The sequence below is a fragment of the Homalodisca vitripennis genome, chromosome 2, assembly GCF_021130785.1.
Source record: "Homalodisca vitripennis isolate AUS2020 chromosome 2, UT_GWSS_2.1, whole genome shotgun sequence".
NCBI lineage: Eukaryota > Metazoa > Arthropoda > Insecta > Hemiptera > Cicadellidae > Homalodisca > Homalodisca vitripennis.
In genome coordinates, this window is record NC_060208.1 from 56,289,118 (window position 1) to 56,301,783 (window position 12,666).

The 12,666-nt window shown below is 29.9% G+C and overlaps 2 protein-coding genes across 4 annotated transcripts in view; one reads left to right on the top strand and one right to left on the bottom strand.

The window, feature by feature from the left end:
* Window positions 1–12,666, top strand: part of LOC124353991 (putative inorganic phosphate cotransporter) — a 52,060-nt gene that overhangs the window by 30,043 nt on the left and 9,351 nt on the right. For 2 of the 3 annotated variants that reach the window (XM_046804099.1, XM_046804098.1), the window contains 2 exons: window positions 5,409–5,599; window positions 6,926–7,159. In XM_046804099.1, the coding sequence (XP_046660055.1) occupies window positions 5,409–5,599; window positions 6,926–7,159 (425 nt within the window). Of the gene's footprint in view, window positions 1–3,779; window positions 3,886–5,408; window positions 5,600–6,925; window positions 7,160–12,666 lie in introns of those variants that run through there. The other variant, XM_046804097.1, reaches the window with a different exon arrangement.
* Window positions 9,757–10,791, bottom strand: LOC124353992 (tetratricopeptide repeat protein 12-like). Its single transcript, XM_046804100.1, has one exon. The coding sequence runs from the start codon at window positions 10,691–10,693 to the stop codon at window positions 9,941–9,943; it is 753 nt and encodes a 250-aa protein (XP_046660056.1). The 5' UTR covers window positions 10,694–10,791; the 3' UTR covers window positions 9,757–9,940.

The following is a 12,666-nucleotide window of genomic DNA, read 5'->3' on the forward strand; positions in this document are numbered from 1 at the left end:
TTTTTAATAAAGGAATATAACTCTCTTAATATTTAATAATGGAAAGGGCATACATTTGGGTAATAGGTCTGTATTTTGGTCAAAAATGATTTTGTAATCAATTTTAATTTGTATAGTGCAGGGGCGCCCAACCTTTTTTACCCAAGGGCCACATTGTAAAGCCTTTATGGCCAGGCGGGCCAACATCCCAGGGGATTTGGAACCCCAAACAAAACGGATTGCCCGGGGTTTGTTCCAGAAATCTTGTGCAAAATATGAGTTTTAAGGTTATTTGGCCCTTGTTTCCTGATTATTGTAATTTCTTATTATTTATTAGTTGTTAGGTAAAGGTTTATAATATATTATGTTTTTAGGTTCTTTTAGTAGAAATAAATATAAACCCAGACTTTTGGATGTTTGCTCTAATTCTGAGGGAACAATAAAAAAGTCACCAATAAATTGAATACATTAATTTTAATTAATCCTACTAGGATACTAGGACATACAAATTAGCCTACGTGGCGAGTGGTGACCTTGAATTTGGGTAGGAGTTACGTTGCCGCACCGCGCGCTGTGCCGTGCTTTATTACGCGCGCTCTATTCGCCAGCCGGCAGCCACCACCGTAGTCAGTGAAATCTGTCTGCAACTACTTTACTTCTTTCAACACTCATACTCCACCAAATGAATACGGCTCGTTCTACGTGAAATCGGCTGGACTGCTTGGTTCTCAAAATTTGTATTTATTTAATATTTCAAATGCTTGTAAACAAATTTGATTGTTTTGGCAACAAGGTGGGCCACATAAAACTGACTGACTCGCGGGCCGTAGGTTGGGCAGCCCTGGTATAGTGAAAGAGTTAAAAAAATTAAAATCTAATATTATTTTTTTTCTTTTGAAATTAATAAATAATACATTTTATAATACTGGTGTAATTATTTTAATGCCACGTTTTAGTAATGGCCTACAAAATTAAATCAAAACTATTGCCACATATCAAAACTTTTTGAATATAGCTTTTTGTTGGGTGTGAAATATACACATAATTGGTATAGTTTATTTGTTTCACTTAAATAAAAATCGTATTACATTTATTGAAAGTTAAATAATGATTCCATTTAGTGGGCTGAGATTCTTACTAAAAGTTAATAACAAAATTTCAATGTCATGTGCATTGTAAATAATTGTGGTAATGTGTCCTTCTGCTAGAAATGATTAGGTAATTCTGCGAAACGAAAGAAATTAACTTATAAAGTATCCCATTTTTAATTTAATCATTTACTCTTAAAATATCTTAAACCCTGTGAATTTTGTGCTAATTATTGCTTGTTTCTATTTTAATGCTGTACTAAGACATGATACTTTACTTTTGATTACTTTTGATCATTTGACATGACATAACTGTGATTTTTCAGATGTCTGCTATGTAGTTTTCCCCTATAGTATGAAATTTTGCAGTTTACCAGACACTATTATTTTTAACTGTGTTAACTGTCTGTCATGACTTAATCAATTACATTAATATAACTGATTTGGTATTTTATAAAGATATTGGATGAGAAAAAAATTATTATTAGCTGAGGGTTAGAGAACTTATCACTCAAGGGTTGAAAATTATTTATTTGTGACTGCCACTCTCTCAGCACAATATATTGAAGACAAACTTACCTAAACACTTGAAATTGTGCATGATGCTTCATTTACATGTAGAAAAATTGAGTTCTATGACGATGCATGTCACTCCATGGAATTTGGCTGAGTGTTAGTGAATATTTTTGCATTGGTCTTATGGATAACCATGATTGCGAGAAGAAATTAGCAGAAAAATAAATTTGTAAAATACAGAAGTAAATCATTTCAGCATACTTTTGTGTTGTAGTACCCTCCCTAGCTCACTTGAACTTTTATTATATAAAAATTGCTATGGTTTGTGGCGGAGCTGAGACAAAGATACCGGATGATTGTGGCGGGCGGCAGGGCTGTTCTTTGAATTGTGACTCTGTGAATGGAAGAGTGAATGGAATATTGTGTCAGTAAAGTTTAGTTAGATAAGCCTTTTGAGGACTATTAAGATGATCCTAGTTGATGATGATCCATGTGGTCCTAATTTCACCTAAATAAAGAAGTATTTCTATTCTATTCTAAATCTTACTTCATGAACTTCATGTTAGTTCTCTCGAGGTATTATGTGGCAAGAAATCTTGAGAAGGGTTTTATCTGTAAACTTAAAATTTTGCATGAAACTTCATTTCTTTATAGATTTAGTTCTATGATGCGTAATGTTTGTGTCAATTTTTCTGTATAATTGTCTGTCTATCTGTCCTCAAGACATATCAAGAATGAAATGACATATAAATTTTAAATTTTGCATGCTGTCTCAGCGAAACTTGTTAAGTAATAGTGGTATTTAGTACTCCGACCTTTTAATATAGAAAATGAAATTTGGATAACCATGAAGTAAATGGAGGGCTTTAATTAAACTATCATACACTGTGTTCTAAATAAACCATACTTTATTTCCCAAATATAGACAAGGTAGAGATATGCTTCATCATTTGTTGTAACAAGCTTTCGTGAGGTTGCAAATATTCAAATCTGTAGCTCGTTTAATTCTCTAGCTCATTAGTCCTGTGATAGATAGACAGACTGACAATCATGCAAAAAGAAGTTGACACGAAAATGATACACCATAGAAATCATTCTTGTTCAAATTAAGTTTTATGCAAACTTAAAAGTCTACATATAAAATCTTTCTTGACATGATACAGTCAGATTTTGATTCATTAAATTGGATTTCATGTCTCTGTGTTTAAATCATTTAAATTTAACCACTAAGTCATATTAAAATGATGTTGTATATGGTGGGTTAGTTAGGCTGCATGTGATAATAATATATCACATGGTTCAATCTCTATTGAGTGTATTGAGTTTATTTACAAATTTATTTATTAAGCTATTTTCTCGTTGCCGTCATGGTTAACCAAATGACCGATGTAAAAATATTTGCTAATGCTCAGCCATGGAGTAACATGTACCATCCACTTGGCAAGATATGTCGAGAAAGATTTTATTATCTACCCTGTCTATATTTGGGAAATAAAATATGGCTTATTTAGAATCCAGTGTATGCTAGTTTAATTAAAGTCTTCCATTTATTTAATGGTTATCATTATCTTTATTACAAGATCAGAGTACTAAATACCATGTATCATGTTATAAATGAAGCTTCATGCACAACTTCAAGTCTAGGTCATAGTCATAGGTCAGTTAGTTTTCATGTGAACAGACAGACAGAAATGAAATTTTTCTAGTCCCATGAGTTATAGACTCTTAAAGCTCAGCCAATAAAAAGATTCAGACACAAAAAATAGATTTCAGGTTACTAACAATTATAAAAGGTAGTTTATAAGTGTGATTTCCTTAGAAAAAATACTATTTATCCCTGGCCTCCTTCCTTGAAAAGTTTTGTGAGGAAGTTTCACTTGTGACATCTTTTTTGTGCTTGTTACACTACATTACATAAATTGTACTAATGTTATACATAACCCTTGTAGAAATAAAAACATCTTATACACTGTAATATTATTAAATTTATAAACCCACTTCTGTTACCTCGTATTACCCACATCCATACTGTCCTCTCCCCATTTAATCTCCTAGCTGAAATAATGAAAAGTAGTTGGTATCTAATGTTCTTAACAAAACAGACAGAAGAAAGTACTGAACAACTGGAACACATAGCCAGTAGAGAGAGCTGTTATCAATAGTTCTACTGATAGTTCAGGTGAACATACAATGTCGAGGTAATCACCAGTAATGTATTACCTGCTGACGTGTAAACCAATACTGAAGGTTTCAAAGATTTTTTTTAGAGCTCTCAGATGCAGGTGTCGACAGCTGAGAAAATGTGAGTCAGATTCACTTATGTTTCAATATTAATTTTTTACGTACTTTTCACTATCAATTTCATCAGATTGACAAATAATTGAAAACTTCTATCATCTACATGAACATACATCTAAGTTTTGTTTGGCATAAGTTTTTAACTAATCTCTGGTATTGTTGTTTTCACATTTATAAATCAGTTTTCAACAGTGATTTAATGTGAAATCTGGTTTTAATCTAGAAGTGAAGAATTTTCGGATTTAAATAAGTCTTTGATTTAGGAAATAGTCTATTTCAATACTGTTCTAAACTTTCAATTTGAAGTGTCTAAAACATTATTTTAAAACAAATAATAAGAAAAAAATAATAAATTGTCCTAACAAAACTTATTTTTAATTGAAAAGTTTGTTCATTTTGCTCAGAAATGCCTCAAATTAATGAAAATTGTTGGACTGTGACAATTGATGGAGCTCTTCAGGAATAAGAGAGTCAACCTTCCTTATAAAATAATCAGAGCATAATTAAGTGGTTAAAAGTCATATGAAACTAGGCTCTTCTCAATTTCCACTTCATTTGTTAGATGGTTGATGGATGTAATTAATAACTTTCTTGATAATCAGTAAGATAACACTTATTTCATGTGGACTACTCATGCACACATTTTCTCTACAATTTTAGATCTTGGACATATTAAACTTTCGTTAAATTCTTGGACACTGAAAACAACTAATTAAATCTATTTTATTACTTCAATTTAGCATTGAAACTCTGTATCAGCCTTTTGGACTATAATTGTCCTTTAACCTTGAAGTTCTTATCTCCCACCTAGTGGTTTTACTAATCAAGAACTTATTAATTCTGTGTGGTTATACCTTAAGAAACTAATTGGTAGTGAAAGAATTCATTCATTAGGTATCTTGTTTTTCTAATTTAGATATTTATAATAACATTTTTATTATTATAAGTTACTAATTGGTTTGTACAACTTACATTCAAATATTCACTTAAAAATATGAATGTAAATTGACTATAATCATTCCTTTCTTAAAAATCTATAGTAAATAAAAAAAGTTTATCTATATTATATCTAATATTTAATATTTTACAAAAATGAGGAAGTTCTTAATTAATATTATAATGTCTTATACAATCACAATTTAAACGTGTGTTACAATCATTCTTGAATGTCTACTATCATTATTAGTTTGTTATCAACTTATGAGTAGATGTAAGAATTATCATTTAAGCGTCTGAATTCATCTACTCACATGTTTGATTCAAATCTTCATTAATTCTCAATTCATGGTATATTTTTATTATAGTTTTATTCTCTTATAATGAATAACAATGGCAATGATAATTCTTTTCAGTTTTATTTTACTAATACCTTAATAATTTTGCAGTATTTATTTGATTTGTTGTTGATGTTTATAAGATTTGTTTTCTTTGTCTATTTTTTTTTAATGTAGCTTTTGTTGTTGTTAGTTTACTGTTTTATTTGTCACAATTATATTAATATTTGCTTGTTTCTTTATATGTTAACAGCATGTATTCCCCAGCGTTACGTGCTGGGTGTCATGGGTCTCCTGGGGATGGCCAACGCCTACATCATGAGGGCGTGTCTTAGCATCGCAATCACTGCGATGGTTTCCCACCCCAAGACTACTAGCACATACATCAATGAGGAGGAATGTCCTGTCAGCAAGTCTACCAACACAACTCATAATGCTGTTAGGGTTAGTATCACATATTAAAACTGTAATTTATTGAGGTACAGCAGAATTCATGAATCCATAAATTTTATTCTATATTGGCTTTAAATTATGATATGTCCTTACTAATATATGACAGCCTGTTTGATTTTATCCCTTCTTTATAGTAACAATCATTTTTAACCTTAAAGACTTTCATGCTTTTATTTTTTGTCTTCGAATAAAGGGAGATGTCTTTTATTAAAGATGTGATTGATAAGTATCCAAACCTTTTTAGGTACTGTTAAAAAAATCTTGAATCTTTTACTTCATTAAAATATTACAAATTATATGCTTTACAAGAAATAAATTTTTAAAAAATACATTTAATTGCATATTAATTATATCTTTCAACTAAGACATCTACTACAATTCTGCAACTAAAACATAAAAGGGCAAAGGATTGTTTGTTAACTTGGGGAAAAACTCAAGGTGGTTTCATTACAGCCAGCACCTAAGTGAATTTCAAGGCATTTTCCCTGGAGACTGGTAATTTGTTAGGGCTGTTGTTGTAGATATATTTAATGGACAGAGATTAAAAATTCTGTCATTTGTAGTCATTCTCAACTTAAATACCATTGATTGAAATGCTAGACAAGAAATACTATGCAATTCTTCCTTATAACTTTTATTCAACATGATAGAGTAATTTGATAGACATCAATTATTTACTTGAGCTATTGATGTACTTGAATATATATTTTTTAAATGGATAACGGTAGAGTGTTGTAGTTCATGAGTGAGCTTTAGCTTACTAAAGTCACTAGCAGCCAACTGTTTGAGGCTGAAACAGTCCTATTCCCAAGTTGGAAAATGGCATAAGCCTCTAAGCCTCTTAGGTTTAAGTGCACAGAGTTTACCAGTTTGTCAAAATTACAAAAGTCTGATCCAAGCAATGGATCCCAATAATTAACTGCCAAGTTAATTGAGAGCCCTACAGTTAACTTGGCCTCCAACAGGCTCGTACTCAGACCGGTTTTTTTGGACAATTTTACCAGGGCCCAGCCGAATATCTTTTCCGTGACCCACCAAAGCTGAGTACGCCCCTGCCTCCAGCCTACACTTACATGAAGTATTAGTTACACAGCACTGATTAATTTTGCTATCACCAGCTCAATTTTCTTATTGGTTGAAATTTAAATATCCTAGTTAAAAGACTTCTCCAGAGTACAACTTCTGAATAACAATGATGGATTATAACTAGGAAGACGTAAGAATTTTGTTTATTTACTTTAAAAAATTGTGTTTTGGAGGAGTAAATGAATTCTCTACCATCATCTGTGCTTCATAAATATATTTTATGTATTTTAGGGGAATTTTGATTGGGATGAGCCAACCCAAGGCATGATCCTCTCAGCCTTCTACTATGGTTACATCATCACCCACATTCCTGGTGGTGTTTTGGCGCAGAAGTTTGGTGGTAAATACACCTTTGGTCTCGGCATCTTTTCCACGGCAGTTGTCACTTTGCTGACCCCTGTAGTTGCTGATTATCTTGGCTCCACGGGAATTATCGTTCTCCGCTTCCTCATGGGTTTGGGAGAGGTAAGTAATTTTTCATTATTCCTGTATTCTTATATTCACTGGGTTCTCCCTGTGTGAACCGCTTCATCACATATTCTATTTCCATCTACTGTACTTCTTTTTTCAGGTATGTGATATAACAAAATGAGAAAATATATTTTTATGTGACTTATTTTGCACTCCTGCATTTCTCTTAAAATACCAAAATTTAAAAACATATTTTGACTAAAATTATTTCACACATAAGCCATTTAAAACACTCTGATTTGTTTATGTGCTGTCTATTTATTATTTCTCACTGATACAGTACTATAAAATAATTAAATAACTATTAGAAACATTATTTTTGTATAAAATGTATTGAAACAATGATGAATAGAAAAATAGTATTATTAATTTCAATCACTATGTTATTAAATATAAACCACCTTTCCTAGTTAAATTATAAAACAAATACTTTTGAGTATTTTAATCTTTATTATTTGTACTATATAATAGAAACTTTTACGTGGTTTATTATCTTGTAGGAATAAAATTTTCATTTGAAAAAATGTAAGGTTACATTAAAAATTCTAGGTACCTTTTCACACTTATTTAGGAAAAATATCACTTAATAAACTTTAAAAAGTGGGCATTTATATATATTAGCAAATAAATATTGTGAAAAACACAACTAGTACACATTTTTCAAAGAAGAACATTTTGAATTAATTCATTCAAACTGAAACATAACTTTTTCTGGTTGCTACACAATCAACTTTGTCAGACTTGAGATGGTCTGAAGTGAGAGGTTGTTATCTATACTATACAAGTGCACAGGAGCAGAGTAAACAGATAATGTCAATCCCTTGTTAGACAAGAGCTGTCAATGGAGATAAAGTATGAAAAACAATGAATTTTAAATCAATAGATAGCACACCAAAGTTTTGATAGCAAGCAGTTTTAACAATTTTTTCTTATTTATTTTTATAATGTGAACATTTAAAAAGGCATTATTGATTTATAGTTCAACTGATATTTTTATTGTGTATGTATTTAAATTTCTTCTTAACAGATGAAAAAACACCATATTTTAAGTAAGATTGTAAATAAATAACTATTAAGGATTCTGGAAGTAAAATAATTTTTTGAACAGTTTTAGAGCGTTATTTAGACTAGGAGTCAAAAGTCATTTTGTATTTTGTTAAAGGTATAAAACAATAATTTGTTCTTAGATCATATTTTTTAGCTTGACAGACATAAAACCAATCTTTAGATGATGTGTAGCTTAAATAAAAGTTATATCATACTCAGCCAGCAAGTATCAATATAGATTTACACATTAATTTATTCTTATTTATTTATAGTATATCAATGATTTTTTTATTAAAACTTGGATGTAATGCCTGATATAGAACAGAATGTATAGTTCCTACTTCTATTTTTGTTATCTATCAAATCCAGTGAAGCTGCAAGAACAGAAGTGTTATAGCAAACATTATATATTTCTCCAAATTAACACACACCACCATTAATTCTCACACTATAATGAAAATTGTATTATCATTTTTCCCCCGCCCATTACTAGTTAAATTTAGAAATTGGTATATAAAGTCTAAATAAATAATTTGAAAGTTGTTGCAAGCTTTCAATATATTAAATTGAAGTTTATTTGCTACATATGAATTTTTGCATATTAGTTTCCTTAGTGTAAAAATGGCAGATATCATACAAAAACGTTATTATTTATATTGTCATAATTAAAATTAGTATTTTTTGAAAATAATTCCAGTTTTTATTTACAATACAAACAGATTGCACCTTAAATTATCACAATACTTTATTAGATGGCTCACCATCATGCACATGCATTTAGTCTAAGTGAGGAATATTACAGTAATGATAATTTAAGTAAAAATTAAAGTAAATTAAGTAAAAAAATATTCACATATAATATGTACATTTTTTGTACATGTATGGCAAATTCATAATGCTTCAATGAATTATGATAATTTTGAAAGAATCAAAGAATATTTTATTTATTTTAATATGTTAATTATTATTTTACTGATAGTGAAATAACAAACAAAAGGGGGCAACTAGTTTTCTAAGAGATAACCTCCCCACTGTACCTGCATCTAGCAATTTGGCGTTGATTTGAACTAAGAAAATTAAACTAGACTAAGAATATTATCTATCATCTAAAAAAATTAAAAATTTATAAAGATTGAATTTAAATTCGTTCCAGGTTGCATATATTTACTTTTTGAGCTACAGTAAAATAGGAATATTGTCAAGGAAAGTAAACCTCACTAAGAAAACATTTTTATTACTGTAACCTATCCACATATTTTAGTAACGTACAATTTTTATATAAATTTTATCCATAACAGTAATTGGAATATGGATTTCGGTTATCACATTTGTAATTAATTCAATCATAGTATATTCCATTTTTATTTCAAGAATATAATTCTTTTGTACTCAAAGAAGATCTTATGTTAAAATTATGCTTGTATATTATTTAATAATGTAAACAGTGGAACTTAGTCATAAAATGGTATTGAATGCATCTACAAAATATATTTAACAGACAAAATGTATAAATTAATAGTATTTTATGAATAAATGCAATAGAAGAGTTATCATTTGCAAAGATATTTTGAGACATATCAGCTATTTATTCCAAAATTACTTCATTGATTTGAACAAGTATTTTACGATTACAAATCTAAAAAATACAAAAACACACAGACAAAACATACAGATTTTTTTTGTTTATTTTTGTTCCTTATGTTGCAATAAAAAATAAGGAACATTTTGTTATTTATCATCTGTTGGATTTTCATTAATATACTCACAAATAACATCTTTTGATTTTGGATGGAACGTGATTGCTTGTTGAACACACTTACCTGCTTCTTCTTCTTCTCCAAGAGCTTTGTGAGCTTTCGCTTTATAAAGGAGAGCTTTAAAGTTTTTCTCATCAAAACAACGCAAGACAAGATCACAGTCTTCAATGGTCTTCTCGTACAACTTCAACTTGAGGCAAGTCAATGCACGACTGTTATACAGATGGGTGCTACAACGGAATTCGTTGATGGCTTTGTTATAAAACGATAGCGCTTTCTCGTATTCTCCTTGATTGAACGCAGCAATTGCTCGTTTCTTCAAGGTATCAGAAGCTTCCTTTTGTAACCTTCTCTCTTCAGCTCTCCTTTTTGCATCTGCCTCACAGCTCTTCATGAAGTCTTCTGGACTCTGTGTTTCTTGCTGGCCTTCCTTCTTCATACTGTCAAATGCCTTTTGATTAATAACCGTCTTATTCGTTTTCACTTTTAAAGAATCCTCATTGAACGTCTTTTCGGTGGTGCCTAAATAGTTATCAACAAGTTTGAGTGCTTCACTAGCAACAGATTTGTCATTAGAAGTTAAGCCATCCATGAGTTTCCTGACCTCTTGGACTTTGAGCATGAAATTGTCAAATTCATCATCTTCCACAGCATTCCTCGACTCAAAAGGATTCACTTGTTCAGCCATTTTCAAAACAGAACTCAACTGGTACAGTAGCAACATTCAGAATGAATCAATGAAGGCCTGTTTATTCATCGCCATAGCAACACAGGTGACTCCTGTTTACACCCCATTTATGATAAAGCATCACCAGCTATGGATATACAAACCTAGAAAATTCCAATTGGAGGATAATATCTCACTAGATGTGTTCATGTTGAAGAACAATAACAATTTCTAAAACATATTAACCAGCGCATGTTTTGGGAATGTCAATATACACTTTTGTTATTCTTCCAAAAGCTAATTACTTATTCTAAGCAAAACTCTAGTGATAATGTTTTATTATATAACACTAAAATGTTATAGTTTTAATAAATGACTACACAATGTTTTAATTATTTTATTCTCTCAGAGTAGTTTATAAATTCTTTGTAAACTTTTGAACAAATTTAAGAGATTTTTTAGGAGTTGGAAAAACTTATCTAAAGTTATTGTTTTTGGTTTGAGACATAATCAAATTGTATGTATGTATATATATACCCGGAAAGCAATAACAGGCTCCTTGGTTTAGTCTTGTGACCACTTTTCATACCAAGCAATTCATCATCAATTTTTTTTATAGTTGCTCACTTTTACTTTTCAAAGAATAAAGATTTGAAATTCTTTACTGAAACCGAATTCGAAATTAGTTATTTATACATGTACATGAAAGTGTAAAAATACTCACACTATTTTAACACTAGATTATTTTGTTTTTATTAATTGTTTGTAAGTTGTGAATGACAACATAGGCTATGATTTTCTAGCTATTTCTCTTTGTATATTTTCTCTATTTAAATGCCATGCTACTTATGGTAACAGAGATTAACTATTTATTTTTCAATTTTTTTATATTATTTTATAACAAAACAGTTTTTATTTTGGAATATATGAATGGATATTGCTATATTAGTTCCGTTGAATGAAAAATGTGAACATTTTCAGGCATTTGTGAGGAAGATAACAAATTCAGCCAATCAGTATAGAAGTATTAAAATTCTGTCATGCTTATTTGTTGATAATATTTTTTATTACTTACATAAAATTAAGAAATATTAAAAATGTCAAAAAAATTAACTTTTACTTTAAAGTAAATTGTTAGTAGATTTAACATTAAATTAAGATTACCATTAGTAACTACAAGTTATTTCATACCAAATTGAAAATTACCCTTTTTTACTTTGGATCAATGAGTAACTTAAAGTGATATTCTCTTACTTATTTCAAGTTTGTAAATACTGGTTTTATATTTTTTTACATATAGAACATTAATGCAAATTATCATTAATAACTAATTCCAAACATTGTGTATCCAAGTCACTCAGCAGAATAATTTTATTGACGGTATAACCCAATTTGGTACTGCATTTTAAAATAAATATTTTTGAAAGTTTTAAAATTATATCCCCCACTATCCTCCCATATTGGGGAAGACAGGGTAATTTTGATATACATCAATACAGAGGATTTGGTCATGGATGCTCATGATCACATAATCACACTAAAGCAAGCACACAAGTAAGAACAAAAGGATATAATCAAAGTGTGATCTCGTTTAAGTAGAATGTTCAGATTCCTGATCGCAGAATTTAAAATCAAGTGTATTAATGTCCACTTGTGTTATTGGCAAAATTTGTCACGTAGGCCTATTTGGAAAAATTTGAATTTTTTTATCAATTTGTAAATATTTCTATTAAAGATTTAAATTACATATAATACTAGCAAATTACACCAAGGTTATACAGGAGACAACTTGTTAACATTTGTTCAGTTCTTAGTCACTCTCGTAACATCATCCTTCTTCTGAAAGTCTAAGCAGGGTGTTCAGGGAAACATAAGGAAACATTTACAAATTTTAATTTGTTGAATATTTGGAGGGAAGGGGACATTTGGATAGTTTAAAACCAGTATGTCTGTATAAATTTTGTTTCATTCAAACCATTTCAGTAATTGAAATATCAACCAAAGTTAGCGTTAAAGTATTTAGTTTTCTT